Raw genomic sequence first — 17,635 nt, 5'->3', positions numbered from 1 at the left:
AATGTGCTTCTCTCTCTGCCCCTGGCCCTGCTTGTGCTCTCACTCTCTCTCTCTCTCTCAAATAAATAAAATCTTAAAAAATAATAAAATTAAATTAAAATTAAAAAAAAACCAAGGATATAAGCAGACACAGAAAGGAAAGTATGTCTCTTAAACAGAATGAGGTTCAGTCCACTCAAAATAAGATAAATGCAAATTAAACTACCCCAAGATAGCATTTTTTCAGCTACAAGATGACAAAAGATCATAAAATTTGATAACATGGTATTGATGAGATGCAGAAACCGGTACTTATGGAAGAGAATTGAGCAATATCTATCCAAACTATACTTGCCCACACCCTTTGAGCCAACTATCCTACTTCTAGGAATAGATCCTATATATATGTATATACAAAGTTACTCATTGCAGCAGTTATAACAAATGGTTTGAACCTATCAATGTCCTTCACTAGGGCACTGATTAAATAAATTACTGTGTATAATGGTATTTTATAAGCCATAAAAATACTCCTGAGGAAGCTCCTTTTGTATTGATGGAAGGACTTTCAAAATAAAGTAAGCACAGAACTGTTCTTATAGTACACTATTGCTTTGTTTGTGTAAAATACCTCCCGAAGGACATTTAAGAAACTGATTACATTGTTTGCCTCTGGGGAGGGAAGGGAGGTGGCCAGAGGACAGAGATGGGAAGACTTTTCACTGTATTATATGAACCAGTTAATGAATTATCCTTTCAAAATATAATTTCAAGGGCCGTCTGGGTGGCTCAGTCGGTTAAGGATCTGCCTTCTGCTCAGGTCATGATCTCAGCGTCCTGGGATGGAGCCCTGTCTTGGGCTCCCTGCTCAGCGGGGAGTCTGTTTCCTCCCGCTACCCCTTCCCCTGCTTGTGCTCTCAAACTCCTTTGTGATTCTAGGTAAATTGAGTTAGTGAGAAGGGAACCAATATTTGAGTTACTACCTCGGTCCAGATGCTGTTCCAAGCAGTATATTCTTCCATATATACTACCCCATTTAGTTACCCAGCCAGTCCATTGAGATGGGATAAATTATTCTAATTTTACAATTGAAAATAAACTGGCCAAGTAATTTAGTCAGTGCCAAGCCTAATCTAGTTCCCAAACTCCAGACTTCCCTACTTCCCTCACTGCTTCTATTGCAGCCACTTGTCCTATTTTTTAAAATATTACCGGTTATTTACTGGGCACTTGCGATGTGCGGGGAACAGTACTAAGTGCTTGACGTATCTATTATATATAATTCTCCAGCCAACTCTGGAAGGTTGCAATTTCTATCCCCCTCATACAGAGAAGACAAACGGGGCTTAGAGACGTGGCGCGTAACGGGCCCAAGGTCACGGATACAAAGACGGTTAGAATCCAGACTTAACTCCAAAGCTGCTCAGAAGTCGAAACCACTCCCGGTTCAAAGGACAAAAGCAGGAACGCTCGCTGGGCGGGGACAGTTGCAGGCACTTCCGGGGGGAGGAGCGAAGCCAACGGGCTGCGAAAGCGGCGCAGGCCCGGCCACAGCGAACTCGCGAGAGGACGTAAAGAGCGGGAGGGGGAAGACTGCCCCCGCGCCGCAAGCACCGCCTGTCGATCACCTGGCCCCGCCCCACGCCGGCGCGCCCCTGAGCAAGCCCCGCCCCCACTCCGGCCGGGCGGGAAGCGAACGCGCGCTCCCTCCCGTTACCCTCCGCCTGCGGGGAGGGCGGGGAAGGCGGGAGGCGCGCGCTCGCGTGCTGCGTGCTCGCGTACGTCGCTGGGGTTCGGCTGCGTCCGTCCCGCCGCTCGCCCGTTGCCGCCGCCGCCGTCGCCGCGCTCTCGCTTCGCCGGCCGCCGCCTAAGGGGGGCTGGGGCCGGGCCAAGCCGCCGCCGCTGTTGCCGGGATGCCGCGGGTGTACATCGGCCGCCTGAGCTACCAGGCCCGGGAGCGCGATGTGGAGCGCTTCTTTAAGGGCTACGGGAAGATCCTGGAGGTGGATCTGAAGAACGGGTGAGGAGGGCAGAAGAGGAGTCGGCCGGGTGGGGACAGGGCCCCAGCGGTGGTGGGGAGGTCGTGGGGACGGGAGAGGGACGCCTACCCGGCGCGGAACTGCTACCGGCCTGCTCCGGCTCCGCCATAGTCGCGGCGCCTCGGGGGCGCGGGTAGGCCCTGGTTCCCACTGCGCCTGCGCGGGTGGGGGTGGTGGAGGGATAATGGGAACGATGGTGAGGATCTGAGTGGGACGGGGAGAAAGACAACCCGAGTGGGATTGGGGCTACGGGCGGGAGGGTAGGGCTCCAGGGCGCCGGGGAGAGGCCTGGGTTTTTCCTTCCCGGCCCCGGCAGTGGGGCCTGGTTCGTCTCCGGTTAGAGACCGACCTTTCCCGCTCTTAGGGCTGCTGGAAATAAACAGGATTTCCTGCTCCCTTTTCACCTCTTGCCCAGTCTAATGGATCAGACAGTCACCACGCATCTTTACCGAATCCAGGAGCTCCGGAGGGAGGCCTTTTTTGACTTGCATGTGTCACACTTTTTTGGGCGGGAGACTCGGGTTTGAGTGAGTAGTCTAGTGACAGTTTCGAAAGTATCGTCTTGCCGCGCTGAAAGCCTTGACCGTTCCCTCTGCAAGGGTAATTTAAAGTCTTGATTCGTTATCTTTCCACCTCCGTATAGAGTTTCCATGCTGTGGTTTCCGTTCTACAACTTGCCAAAAAATTGCTTTGTCGTTGTAGAATTTGTTAGTGAATCGTGGCCACCCTGGCTAGTATCTGCGGCAACTAGTTAATGAGACGGAGATTCACAGCTCGAAATTGCTAACTTACTGCCTCCCCGGGTTTGGTCTGTTACTTGTATTCCTGATCTACGTTGGCAGAGCAGGGCTAGCAGGGGCTACACGTTTCAGGGCAAAGAGATGAGTCCGGCTTGGAGAAGGTACTCAATGGGGAAAACTATGAGAACCAGGAAATGTTAGGTAGGACTTCAAAGAGATAGATATAAAAATTAAAAGGAGTAGGGGGAACATTTTAGGGTACTAAACCTTGAGTGTTGGAGGAACTCTTGGCTTATTTGAAAAATAAAATGAAAGACATTTGCAACAGGTTTGATATGGCTACAGGTTACTCTCCTTTGTAATACCAGCAACTAACACTTGAGAAGTTATGAAAAATAAGTATAAGTTGCATATTTGAGACAAATTGGCAGCTTCCATTTACTCACATTGTTGATTGGGTTTAAAAGTCATTTCAAAGTGATTGTTAGGAAGAATCACCTTCTTACTAAGGAAAGTGTCCTCCATAAAAGTGTTTATTATGGGGCGCCTGGCTGGCTCAGTCGGTGGAGCATGCAACTCTTGATATCCAGGTTATAAGTTCGAGTCCCATGTTGGTTGCAGAGATTAGCTAAAAGGATAAAATCTTTTTTTTTTTAAGTGTTTACTATGAATACTGATTTAGAGTAAAAGGGTTAGGAAATTACTCATTTGGTACAATAGAGCTTTAGGTTCTTGAGGAATTTACTAGATAAAGTGGGTTTTTATTATTGTTGCTGTGATACAGTTGTGAAAGATGAAGTGAAAACTCCCAGTTTTCTTCAGAGGCCAACTAAGTTGACAGAGTAAATTTTGTGGGGAAAGCGTGGTTTTTGAAGCCAGATAGGCTTGGGTCAGATCCTAACTTTACCACTTACTCTCTGTGGGCAGGTTACTTCTGTGACTGTTTTCTCATCTACAAGGAAAAGGAGCATTAGAGATCATTGTAAAGCATTTGGCTCATAGCTGTAAATGGTAGCTGTAATCAGATGGTTTTGACTGTGATCATTAGGAGACAGCTTCAGTGTTTGATAACATGAAGCGTATTTGGTGCTGTCTATTTTCTAAAGTTACTCAAGTGATAGCAGGAAATGATGTTGATGTTAATGGTAAAGTGGTTAATGGAATAAATACGTTGATAACCCACCAACAAGATGCCTGCTACTGTGCTAAATGGTTTGGAAAGAAAGAAAAACAGTTCTGCTCTTGAGTAAATTAAATGTTGACAGTTACAGTGTGTACACTTTGAGTTAAGAAATGCTTGCTCTCGCTTTAAACTCAAGTAAAACTTGGAATGGTTTGTTTGAAGAGATTTGTTTGAAATGGGCTTTGAAGAATGAATTGAGTGGGGCTTGAAATAAAGGTGTCTGGGAATAATGTGTGTCATAACCGGTGATGAGGAGGTGGTCCAATAAGGAACACTTTTGAGAAATAATGAGCAATCAAGCTTGGATTGAGTCTCATAAGGGATTTAGAAATTAAACGACATGAACCAGAAACATCAACTATAAGATTTTACACTGACCATCCAAAATCATAGATAGGAATTGAAAGTCTCTGTAGGGAATAATTGAGCAATCTGGGAAATGGCAAGAAAGGACAGATCCTTGCTGAACCCTAAAATACCTGGGTGTCTTTGGGGGAACTATTCTCTTAGCAGATCTGCTGCTAAACCATGATATGTGTGAAACCTGTGATTGAAACTGAAGGTTGAAATGAGGAATGGGAAGTCATTGCAGGGATTCAAAGGCAGGTGAGACAATTATACCGGCACACGTGGCAGCATTCAGGAATGCCTGCAGAGGAAAGTGACTGCTGAGCAAAGGACCAATGGTATAGATGGATTCCAAGCAAGAATTGACGGGACTAGATTGCAAAAGTGCAGAGGAGTCTGAACGCAAGGAGGAGGTACAAAAGGAAAAGGTGGTGTAATTTAGCAACATGTAAGCTTACGGTTCTGGACACTGACTGAGGATAGTAGGTCTCCTTCAGGAGCATTTTTTAACATACCTGGCTTGTAATTATTAGTAATCAAAACACTAAAGCAGATTTTGGATGGAGAGGATTTTGATGAATTGCTGAAGCGTTCACACTTGTATGTAGAAGTGAGATATATCAGTAGACAGTAGATATGTTCGGAATTAATTAAATAGGCATAAAGTACTGGTATAACTGGAGGTTGACCGAATGAGGAAGCAGATGAGCTCTCCAAAGGAGATTTAATGTCCAGGAGAGGATTTTATGGATCGTCTTGGGATTTCAAAAAGTGTGTATGCAGTAGTTCATTGCCTGCCATTTTATTATTCCAGGGGACCCTAATCTAGATTGCCTTTATTTTAGAGAATTCCTATAAAGGTGGTTCATTTGGGACCACAACATGATGTAGATCTCCCAGGACCCTATAGACCGCTCCAGGTCCCCTAGAATCTCCTACGTTCAAACCTGCCACACTGACTCCAGCAAGAGCCACTGTGGGACCAGGAGTCAAGGAAACAACAGCCTTAGCAGTAACTGTCTATATAGCCTTCCAGCTCTGGTAACTTTTGTTGCCTTTGATTACTTGTGAATTCTGTGGGCTTTCTTTTTTATTAATAAATCATGTGAAATGTAGAAGGTTTTTAATACAGTAGTTTCTCTTGCCACAGAATCTTGTGGTTACGGTCATAGATCTTTATATCTCAGTTTTTCCATATCTTAGTTTAATAAATTTATTTTATCACACCCTGAGATTATTTTACTTGCCTAGGACCTGGACAGGTAAACCTCCAAATCATTGAGGTTTCTTTGTTTTGTTGGTTTTATTTTTAAGTTGGCTAAAGACATGAATTAAAACTCTCCAGAGAAACTTGGCTATATATTTCACACCTGTGCTTCATATTACAGTGAAATTGTGAATATCTGGAATTTTCAGGGGTGTTCTTGTCTAATTGGATTTGCACAACTTCTTAAGTATTAGCAGGAAGGTTTTGTTTTCACCCTCCTTGAAAATCCCTTCAAGTAGAACGTACCTTAATTTTTTTTAATATGTTAAGACTTTCAGTGAGTCAAAATTACTGGTTTTGTCCCTGATCACTGTAGAGCATTGTTAGATTTTAGTTACTGAGATGAATCCGTGCCAACCCCAGACCCCACACAGGGATTTTCTCTGAGTCCTTGATGGGAGCTTGTTTTGTTTAGTTTCTTGTCTTTTTGTTTTAAAGGGCCAATAACGGAAATACAATTAGTTTAATGTTCCAGGTTTTTGGTTTCTGGTTAATTGAACTGTGGGAAATTATCTTCACCTACCACCAAATAGTGATAAATGCTATATAATTTTTATGATAATAGTACAGCTAATGAGCGCCAGGAATGACAAAGAAAAGGCAAACACTCTCCCTTTAAAAAGACCCCACCACCTTTTTGTCCACAGGCAGTTCTGCCCTCAAAAATAATGACACATTTGAATCTTTGGGGTCCAAGGCTTTGAATCTTTCTGTCAAGTAAGGCATTTGGTTCTGGAGTAATTTTATGATTATATAAGAAAAGATTAAAACAGTTTCGTTTAAAGGACAACTATGTTTATACATAGTTAAAATTAAAGACCCATTTTTAATTCCTGTAGTGTTTCAAAATAGCATGTCTTTATTTCTGATTGTAAAATTTTTACATACATGTTGTAAATTTTTTTTAAATTTAGAGGACAAAAAATAATCATCCAAAGATAACACTGTCTGCATTTTGAGACTTTTTTTTCATACACCCATGCTTTTCTTATGCCTCCCCATCTTTTCCACAGACTTGGGTCATATTATATGTCCTGTTTGTTTCTACCGAATAGCCTGATCCTTTGTCATTAAGCGTTCTCTGACAACTTCATTCTTAATGGATTCATAGTATTCCCACGTATCAGTGTTACTTATTGTACATAATTAAAACCATGTTGCAAGACATTTAGGTTGTCTTTGGTTTTTTGCTAATTTATGCTTTTACAGCACTGTGGTAAATATCCTTTATATAAATCTTGGGGTAGATTCCTGAGTGGATTTTTGGAGTCAAAGCATATATACACCTTTAAGGCTTTTGCTGCCTATTGGTTTCCATTACTCTCTAGACAAAGAGTATTTATATTTTTACCTGGTGTGTTTAAGAGTTCCTATTTTTCTGAACCCTCAATTAGCCTTCATTACAATTTTTTAATATTACGATTTTTAATGAGAATGTTTAAAATTGTATATGAGGAAATTATCTTGCCACCTTTAAGGCTCATCCATTTAGCCTACCAAGCATAACAGATTCAAGAACTTTTTTTAAAAAGAACACTTGTTTAGAAAATAAATACAAAATTCTCTTAACATAAGGTCTTTTTTAAAAGATTTTATTTATTAAGAGAGAGAGCCAGCGCTCGAGCAGGGGGAGGGACAAAGGGAGAGGGAGAAGCAGACTCCCCACTGGGCCAGGAGCCCTGTGCCTGCTGGATCTCAGAACCCTGCAATCATGACCTGAGCTGAAGGCAGACGCTTAACCGACTGAGCCACCCAGACACCCCTAACATAAGGTCTTATGTGCAATTTTACGTCCCACTTTTTCTACCTAATTTATCTCATGTATTTTTTCTGTTACATAAAAATCTTACAAACATCATTTTAATGCCTGCAGAAAATTCATTGTATGCCTGAATCATGATTTACCCAACCATTCTTAGGTCATCTCTAAATTCTGGTTGTTAAAATGATGCTGTGAGGAGTATCACATGCATAAAATTTCGTATTTTTATCATTCCTTAAGACAGATCCTATGAAGTAAAATTCACGTGTCACAGCAGGAAAGAACGTTGTCAAGGCTCTCGATGCATGTCATGCCAAATGACTTTCAGAAAAGCTGTGTACCAGTTCCTCTTGTACCAGCAGTGTATGGCGCCTGTCACGGCAGCCTCACCAGCATCGGGCATACGTGTTGTTTCAAATCTTGGCTAATTTCACAGGTGCAAGTGGTCTTAAGTGTCTTCACCAAGAACTTTTTCTTAAATGAGTAAGAAATAATGAGACACAGGGCTATGAATTTAGTAGCATAACGATTACAGATGTGACCAAGTTGGTTTTTGTACTGCACTCTTGTTGAAGTCAGCCTACATCCAAAATTTTTAAGTTTCTGTCATTTTGAAAAATCAGTGCCAAGAGACAATACCGTACTGCAGTTTTGACCAAATGTTGCTAGCATAAATTCCCTGGCTTGAGTCTTCCACTCTGTGGTTCTGGTTCCCCAGTCAGTTTGTGATAAGAATAAACATTGGCTGTAAATATTCGGCCAAGTCATTTTAAACCCCTGTTCCTCAGTTTAATGTCTTGCTTCTCCCTTCCTTATTGAGGGAGCATATGAATAGAAAGGGCCATGTGAAGTATTTGTCCCTTTTAAAAGGTGAGCATAGGATGTAGGCTAGATCAAATATGATTTGGGTTCCCAGTATTTCTGGATGCTTCCAAGTAACTTAAACAGAAAATTGTACTTTGAACTTCTCTAGGAAAGATGCTCCTAGTATGTGAGACAATACTGTTGGGGGGGGGGGGTCTTTATAAATTTGTAAATTTGTAAGCTAACGCTGAAATTTCAAAATTTAAAAAAAAACATTAACAGCATGCACTTGTGTGATTTATTTTTCAACTGCATACACCAAAGTGCTTTACTAACAAGTGTTGTTGTCTCTAGTTTGTACTGATCGGGAAACTGAGGCATTGGGGCAATTAAGTGCCTGGCACAAGGTTATAGAATGAGTTATTGACAACTCTGGAAGCTGGAGCGCTTTCTTATTCCCGTACCAAATACAGCAGGAGCAGTGGCAGTCAAAGCCTCTCGTGCTTTCCTTCCAGATGGTTCCATCCTATTGTTCTGGCACTTGCCTCCAAGGATGAGAAGGTAGTTAGGTTCCACGGCCTGTTCAGTCTTTAGTCTCTCTACAGTCTTCAACAAGCTAAAAAGTTACTGCCAGCAGTGAGACAGGTGGTAGTTTTTGTGATGCTGGCCCTAGACAGAAACTCTAGTGAAACTTTCAGGCTATTCTTTGAAGATCTGTAAGATGGTGTCAGCTTTGTCCTGGCTGACTGGGGTAGGATTTGTGCGAGCAGATGCAGTGAAGTGATCTCTGTCGCATTATTGCCAGGGCTGTCTGGTCTTGGAGTAACCTGAAGGCGAAGGCTCAGGCTGTGCTCTGGATTTGCATGCCCGTATTTTGAGGAAATGCCCTACATGACTGTCCTGCGTGTTGAGATCAAGGTCTGGTTGTCCCGGAACTGCAGATGATGCCTGAAGAAGCACCCAAATGACGCTTGTAATCCTTCTGTCAAGTCCCCCAGCCACACCTGTAGGCCTGGATGCCAGAATGGGGGGCATTCGTAAACAGAGACCTCCAAGGCCTAGAGAAGGTGGGGAGACCAAAGGAGGAAAGGAGGGAGGTCTGAATCCGGCCTTCAGGAATGGAAGAGGTGAGCAGAAGGCTCGGGCACGGGAGTCAGGAACCACACACCAGAAGCACTGAACTTGAGAAAAGTCATTTCATGTGAATGAAAAGAAACTGTTGATCCATTAATGGTAAAAGAATTTGAAAATGTTAAAATACTAAATGAATTAAATGACTGATTTCAAGGGAAGGGCATCCCCTAAGAAATAGCATAGGAAGTGGCGTCTTTAACCAAAAAGGAAAAGAAACTGACTGCAACCCAGGGACTGTGGAGTGGTTATGAGGGATTTGGGAACAGCCAAGATGGTCCCAGAGGTGTAACTTCTAAGAGGCTTTAACACCTGTTACCCACTCATAGTGCCATTTTAGAGGTAAGTACGAACTGGTTTTGTTTGTGGCTTTTGTGTGGAATCAAGTAGTGCTGTCTGCTGAGTGTAAACTTTTAGTTCGCTAAGGTATGAGTTACAGATACCGGATTCCTATCTAATATCCCAAGAGGTTTTTTTTTTTTTCCCCTAAGTTGGTAATATGACGTTCATCTCTTGAGGGTTTTTTTTAATACACATATTTTTTTAAATCTTTGATTGTCTTCATGAACTGTAGTTGTCATTAGGGAATAGCTGACCCCTTTTCTTGTGGGATCTCTTCATTTACTCTCAGTGTTGATAAGTGTCGGAAAATGGAAAAGTACAGAGGTGTGATTGTTCGCCCCTTACCCCCTTTGAAGAAAGCAGCCACGTTGAGTTTAAAATATGGGTGAAATACATTTGGTTGTGACGGGGGTTATGGTTGTAATGGTGATCCACAAACTATGCAGGAATATGTTGCTTTCTGGGAGTAGTCCCGTTTCATGGGGTGGAAATACGGTGGTAGCCTAATGAAAGTGCAATTGCTTAGCAACCTTACGTTCATTTTGAAGTGGTTTTGGATAGTTGAAAGGAATTGGCAGATAGGCCCACAGAATGGTTACAAAGTAAGGCTAAATTTGAACTTGATACAGATTCCTACCTCCTACTATTCTGGAGGAATTTTGTTTTACTGCTTTAGGTACTGATTGCTTCTGTTATATTTTCTTCACCCCGATATGTGAGCATTCCTTTAGAGACGGGCTGGCATTCCCTTAATGATGTTACCATTTTCTGTTTTCCTAGACTGGTGCTAAAATTTTGATGACCTATAAAATTTGGTAATTTTGATAGGTTTGGTTCCACGAATAACTTAGAGAATAAGTGTTCACAACTTATTGGTGTCAGTACCTATCAGCTGCAGAGATGGTATTTCTTACCATTTAGTATTTGTCATGAGATGCTAATATTCATGTGGGCATTTCTCTTCCACAGCACATAATTTGATAAAACTGATTTTCTGTGCTTCTAGAGCTTGCATTTCTCAAACTGTGTCTGCTCTTTGGACCGCATCTTCCGCTACTGTGTGGGAGGCAGTAGCACGTGATAGTGAGTGCTGACTTCGGGCTAGGAATGACTCCAGGTGTTGGGTAGCCTCAGCAAGTTCCTTCCCTGCTCTGAGTCTTACTGTCTTCGTCTGTGAGCTAACACTAAACCTCAGAGTTGTGAAAATTATTACAAAGGAATTTGAAGAAGGAAGGAATTCTGGTGGGCTGGAGTAGTCATGTTAATAGTAGTTTGGAATTAAACAAAATTAAATCAGATCTTAGATGCCTGTCATCTGCAAAGTACTTTCCTGGTCGCTGCTATAATCCTGGTGTAGTTGGAAGTCGTAAACCTTACAGCATTCTTTGATTTCTGGTCCATTTTTTTTCCATACCATTCATGCTTATATTTTTTGGTCCCAGTCACCATTCCTTACAAAACTAATTAAGTGCATTCTTAAATACATAATTTTGTCAATATCCATTCACGTCTACCACCTCTAGGCCCGACTCTCTGTCATCTCTATGCTGGTCTAATTTTTGCTGAGCCTTAAAACCAAAGGCAGATTCCAGGGGTTGTTGCGGGACCTCCAGAATGGGGATTGCACAGAATAATCTTATTTTTCCTCTATTCTTCTAGTCTGTTATGTTCTGAACCCACACATGTTTTCGGAAGGACCAGATGGCTGACACTGGCTAATGGGAACCAAAAGACAAGAGTGAAAGTAACCTGGTTGTCACATACCCCAAGCTTAGAGGTGCCTCACCTTGCCCCAGGATCAATTTCTTTTTCTCTCTGGAGATTTTACCCCCACTTACCAAAAACTTGAATACAGCCTGACTTACCTGAAGTTAGATTATCAAGTCAAGCAGCAGCATTTGTTAAATGAAAAGGGTTGTACTCAGGACCGTGGGAGAGAAGAAGCATCTGCCTTTACAAAGGCAGCGTGTAACCAGGTAGTTTAGAGCTTGAGTCTGGAGTCGGATGGATCTGGGTTCAGATCCAGCCACACCACTTATGAGCTCCTTGACAGTGAACAGTAGCTTAGCCTCTCCAAGCCTCAGTCTTCTCATTTGTGAAATGGGAATAATCATAATAATAGTATATTCTTCACATACAATATGAGGAATGAATGGAATATTACAGATGAATTGTTTATTATGTGCCAGGCACTACACTAAATATTAGTCTTTGTTAACAAAGAGCACATAATCAAATGAGAGGGTCAGCACAAAGAAAAAAGAGCAAGGCCTTGAAAGGCCGTAGAAACATTGTCATGTAAAACAAAATGGAATAGAAGTGCCAACGCTAAAGGAGGTGCTCAGATGATTAGTCAGGCAGGTGTGTGGGACTTCGTAAGAGAGAGAGAATTCTCAAGTCTATGGAAGAAGATTATTTTGCTTCACCTTGTGTAATCAAGGCACTCAGGTTTGGAGAATGATCGAAACAAAGATATATAGGAGTACAGACCTCTGAGCAAAAGAATGATCTAGGAGCTGGTTTTCCCTGCTACACCCAGAGACAAGGTGACTAGTAAGAATAGCCATATTCTGGAATTAAGTAAGCGGATCAGACAGGAAGAAGACGGCCTTGGGCGCCCGGCAAATGCGAGAACTAGGGCCAGGCCGAACGGGCAGCAGAGAGGAGTCGTCAGGGGTGATTCCGAGTGCTGGGAGGAGATGAGTGGTCAGGGGCTCCAGGAGAGAGAAATCATGAGGTAGGTTTTCTTCTTTGAAGGTGGGGAAAGATCAAGTGCAGACTGAGCTGTGGCCAGCGCTTACAGACCAGGAATCCACACTAGCTCTAATCAGAGAGCTCTTGGTGTGCGGGAACTGCCAGTTTGCCGACGTGAAAAGAGCCCCAGACTGGGTACTGGTGAGCCCTGAAGTCGCACCCCAGCTCTGCCACTCAGTGAGCACGGGTAAGTCATCCACCTTCTCCGGGCGGCCTTGATGGCCATCCCTCCTCTGAGGCTAAAGAAAGGGAGGCCAGAATGCCCAGAGCAGCCTCCTTCCTGTGTCAGGATAGGAAAGGGTCTCAGGAACCTCCTTCATGTGGTAGGAGTCCTAGTCGTGGGTCATAAGCAATCCTTTGTGACCGGAAAAGTCAAACTGCAGCCATAATCAGTGACCCAGAGCAGTGAATGTGACATGGGTAATTCTGCTTTGAGGGCCTACCCACTGCTTCCCTGGAAGGGTGCAGACCTCTGGAGTTGGGGCAGTGACCGTTCTTACTTGCAGGCTTTTCTGAGTCGGCCTCACCTGAGCAATAGAGAACAGCTGCAGAAGTGTCTTTCTGCACTTTTCCAAGCACTTTATGCAGACAGCGAGGAGTACTGCTGTTATTACTATCCTGTCAATATGTCCTAATTTTTTTCACCTCATAGGACCAAGTTGACCGAAGCGTAGGACCAACACTGAGTACTTTGAAAGAAAGCTGTTTGATTCCTGTTCACTGAATGCCATTTCTTTCAGGGTAGATTTAAGGGCTCTGCCCTTAAAGAACAGTGCTATTGACCCTAGTTTGAGGGTTCAAGCCACCCCATGGGTTAACTTCAACAGATGAAAATTTTTCCTTGGCTACAGCAACATCCCTAATCCTGACCAGCCATGGAGAGGTTCGGTTCTTACAAGGAAAATGAGTGAATGTGGGAATGGCTCACCACATTGGGAAAACAAAACTCACATCCTGCTGATGGTTGGCTGAGGACTGTCATGTCCACATACAAAGAAAAGCATGTGGCACAGTTGTAGGACAAAGGTGAGCAGAGATCTACCGTGGAAAGGGGCACATTTTTCTTATAGAGAGAACCACCAAGGCATGCCCCTCGGTAAGCAGTGTTGGTGGGTGATGGCAGGCACACGCATGGAGGCTTGCTTTCCCTCGCTCCTCATGTCACTCCCCCTCGGTTAGCCAGCGCTGAGCACCCCCTTGGTCCCGCCCTGCCTGGTTAGCTTGGTCAGCATGCCTCCAGAGCAAGTCCTGCTCCTCATTTTTCAGAAGGGACTTTTCTCCAGTCTCCCTATTCAGTGAAGGTGTCTGGAAGACAGGGATGACCCTAAGTCGTTCTGAAGAGGGTGGGTCGGGAGCACATCCTCTTCAGCGAGCCATGCAGAGGGGCATTTGGGACCATCTGTAGAGATGATTAGGATCAGGGAAAGCCCCTTCGGCAACAACACGGGCTCAGATGATACTTCTTTGGGTGAAAAGTGTGATTAACATTTCTAAAAGCGGAAAGCTTAGAGTAGTTTGAAAACCATGTCTTTCCAGTTCCAGCATCTCCGAGTTCTGACTGATAGCCTGAGCAGTAGGGCAGCTGTTGAACGAGGGCCACCAGAGCCGGCCGCGCTGGGAGCCTGCGCTCAAGTGTAGAGCGCCCACACAACTCCAGGTGGCTTTGGTCGTGCTGTCCACATACCTGTCCATACTTGCTAAGGATCACGGTCCCCGCTTTTTTAGGGAGAAAATGACAGGCACTCCCCTCCTGTTCTGTTTTGTTTTGTTTTTTTGGCTAAGTCTGTCAGGATAAAATGTGACCGAGAGGAAAAGAGTTAGGGAAAAGGCAATAGCAGAGGAATGGTGAAGAAAGAAGTTTTCTTTTAATTGAAAAACGGTGTGTATTTAATAGGCCACGCTTTTTGTTCTTTCCCCTAGGCGCGGGGGGGGTGGGGGTGGGGGGGTGGGGTGGGGGGGCAGGGCGGGGGAGGGGGGAGTGAATGACATGACATCTGGGAGTAAAGCAGAAAGAAGCACCTGGGAAGGTTTTTGTTTTAGTTTTACCAAGCCCTGCCATGGAGGGATTTTTTAAATTCGTCTTAGATTCATTCCCCTGAATTCCTTCATCTTCTTTATTCTCATACTGGAATTACTGGAAGGTGGTGGGTTTTACCAGTAGAAGAGGAAGGGTGTCTGCAGCTAGAAAGAAACGTCAGGTTGTGTTTGTGGGGCTTACTCACAGGTCACACCAGAGACGTATATGCATAGACAGACACACGCCATTACATACAACATGTATGCGTGCATGTGTGCATTTTATATGCCCCCTTATTTTGACAAAGGGTTCAAAAGGAGAGTACTTTTGGGGAGATTAGTTTCATGTTATTTGCTGCAAAGCACGTAGGGACATTAAGATCAATGTAGAAAGATCCTCTGATATTAGTTACCAGGGAGAGCTTTATTTTCTTGAAGGACTAAAATTAATTCAGAGATAGTTTTAAAATTTGAAAATTGGGACCCATACAATAGTTTTTAAAAGGTACTTGAGATGACAAAGATTAAATTTATTCTTGTCCATCTGTCACTGTGGTATTCCTCTGATGCTACCAGATTAGTTGAAATTCTCCCATTTTAACATTTACCTATCATACTTTTGACATTAGGAGAAACCTTAGGGATATGTAGTATAGCTCCTTTATTTCACAGATAAACTAAGACCCAGGAAAATAAGATGATTTAAATCCACTTGTCAGAGTTGGTTGATAGCACAACCAGGACTAGAAACCAGGCCAGTTCTTGCTGCTGCAGGCTATTGAATAGTTCCGAGTTTGCCTTCTGGAGGCCTACCACAGGTTTTGAATGCCAGCTCTGCTGTTTTCTCAGGCAGGTTACTTAACACTGTGTGTCTCTGTTTCCTCATCTGTAAAATGGGGATAGTAGTACCTGGCTCTTGGGTATTGTGCATATAAGATAACATTGTCTAGTATGTGGAGATTACTTCATAAATGTTAAGTAACACTTTATTGTTACTGCGTAGTCTTCCTGCCTTATTTGGGGAACCCATTCACTGCCTAGTGAATGAAACAAAGTCAGTCTGTCAGTAAAGCCGATCTATATAAACAGTAACGTGGTAGAAGCAACCACACTGATTCGGTCTTTACTTGGCTCAGAACAGGAGTCCCTGTCAGGTCCGGTTTGTGGTGCAAGGGGGTATTTGGTTTAATCTTCCAAACCCACCCAGCATGCCCGTGGCCAAGAGAGGTGACAGTCACATGCCTGATTTAATCCTTGGACTGGACTTTGACCTAAACACTTCGTAAATAGGGGGTCTGGCTGGCTGGGTCAGTAGAGCACACCACTCCTGATCTCAGGGTCTTGAGTTTGAGCTCCATGTTGGGCATAGAGTTTACTAAAAAATAATAATAATTAAAATGAAATTTCCCAAATAGATTTTGTGGCTTTTCACAGAACAGCCAGATTTCTTCTGTAAAGCAAAATAAATTTGATCTCAAGGTAGCTATTTTAATAAGTGACTTGGATATCCCAGACATGTCTACTAAGTGACCCACTTAGAAGTCAGTATTAGAATTTACTTACTAGAAATTTTAGAAGTAAATATTAAGGAAGGACTGACTATAAGGGCTGTTTTCCTCTAATAACACAAATTGGTCCCTACAACACAGGGAAGAATTTTATTGGCAGGGTATGCCTTGCTTCAGCCGCAGCTGCAGAGAAAGATTGGTCTGTCTGAGCATTAGTTTTTTGTTTGTTTTTGGGGGTCTTTTTTAGATCATTGTGTCTCCATTTAACGGACTGTCATTACTTCCTTCCAAGGTCAGAATAGGTTCCGCATGTAAGCCTCGGAACAGAGTGAGCACGCGCAGGGCACCTGGAGTCTTGGAGAATGCATTACCACATAGGTCTGACCGAAGCATCACCTCTTAGTAACAGAAGTTGGGCTTTCTAGTTCATACCATTGGCAGAGCTTAGGGTCTTGCATTCTCTGACCCTCGAATAGTTGAAAACCCCTGATTATTTTGAAGAAAACCATTTGGGTATATCCGTGATTCGTTCAGTCTTTAGGAGTCATTGTTGCCCTTCGGACATCACGTTAGACGCATTCGGGGCAGCATTTGGCGCTGAGCCCGCATGCCACTCTTCAGAGGGGCACCGGGGCATTTCCTCACGCCTGGGGTGAAGGTGTTCTCACATCGCTCTTTACTTGGCATCAGGCTCTCACCCATAGGATGCCAAGAGCAGCGATGCTGTGGGCAAAGCAGACCTGTGACCAGTCTTGACAACTGAATGAAGGCAGGCACTTTTGGGGGCAGGGGAGTATTTTATGATCTATCAAGAAATAAACCTAAGTAGAAAGTAGATTTGATTTATCTGCTTTTTTATTTAATTTTGTCTCTAAAAATGATAGTACAGTTTTCCCGCTATCCCACTCTACTTAGGAAAGGGAAAGGCAGCTGCAATATATTATCAGTGATAGATTTTTAGTGACTGTAAAGCACTTTTTAATGTAGTAAGTCAGTGATTGGGAGAGGCTTTACTTGCTTTGTCAAATATGACATCATGTTCAGAATCACTCTTACTACGCTGCATAGCAATTCTAGCCTTCTGGAAGCATCAAACCATGTTTTAGGCTTCATAGCCCACAAATTGAGCCAGGTGGCTTCTGAATGGTGTTACTGCAAAACATTTCCCATTGAACAGATGAATGTGTCTGTGTTCCATTTTTTTAATGGAGTTGAGATTCAGTGACTTTAAAGTTTGAATGCCTCTCAGACTTCTCAGTGTAAAGAACCCTCCAAGGTTTGTCAGCCATACAGTCACCTCTGGAGGCTCTGGTTGGAAGGGAACTCTTCAGTAAAGGGAAAATCCCGCAATTCCAAGTTTCTCTCCCTTAACATGTTGCTGAATGCGGCATTACGTGCTAAGAAAACTGGAATAATGTCGGTCAGGCCGGATGAACTCCTGGCAAGCCTTTTAACCTTTTTTTGGTTCCAGTCCGTTTAGACAGCGGAACACTGGTCAGCGTTTGCCTGTGTACGCAGCTTTGTTACAGACACTGCTTGTAACCTTCCTTTGTGATTAGGTACGATCATTAAGATGGTTTTGGTTTTTAAATATAGGCAGTGGTCACAGAGCTAGACTTCACAGCCGTGTTGTTAGACCAAACTGGAAGTTTATTGATAACGTAGCTTATAAGGTGTTTGTTTAACCTTACTTATGAATACCTTACACATTTTGTTGTTCAGTTTTGTAAGTTGTGTTCTTTAACAGGCATGAATAGGATTC

At 43.4% G+C, this 17,635-nt stretch overlaps 1 protein-coding gene across 1 annotated transcript in view; it reads left to right on the top strand.

Moving 5' to 3' along the window:
• The first annotated feature begins 1,636 nt into the window (after positions 1–1,636).
• Positions 1,637–17,635, top strand: part of SRSF4 (serine and arginine rich splicing factor 4) — a 26,649-nt gene continuing 10,650 nt past the window's right edge. Inside the window, exon 1 of the mRNA XM_026516870.4 lies at positions 1,637–1,999. Within this exon, the coding sequence (XP_026372655.1) occupies positions 1,893–1,999 (107 nt within the window). The 5' untranslated portion in view covers positions 1,637–1,892. The remainder of the gene's footprint in view (positions 2,000–17,635) is intronic.

This window comes from Ursus arctos, unplaced genomic scaffold (assembly GCF_023065955.2).
Source record: "Ursus arctos isolate Adak ecotype North America unplaced genomic scaffold, UrsArc2.0 scaffold_32, whole genome shotgun sequence".
NCBI lineage: Eukaryota > Metazoa > Chordata > Mammalia > Carnivora > Ursidae > Ursus > Ursus arctos.
The sequence above is the reverse complement of the archived record's forward strand: the minus strand, read 5'-3'. Positions and strand labels throughout refer to the sequence as shown.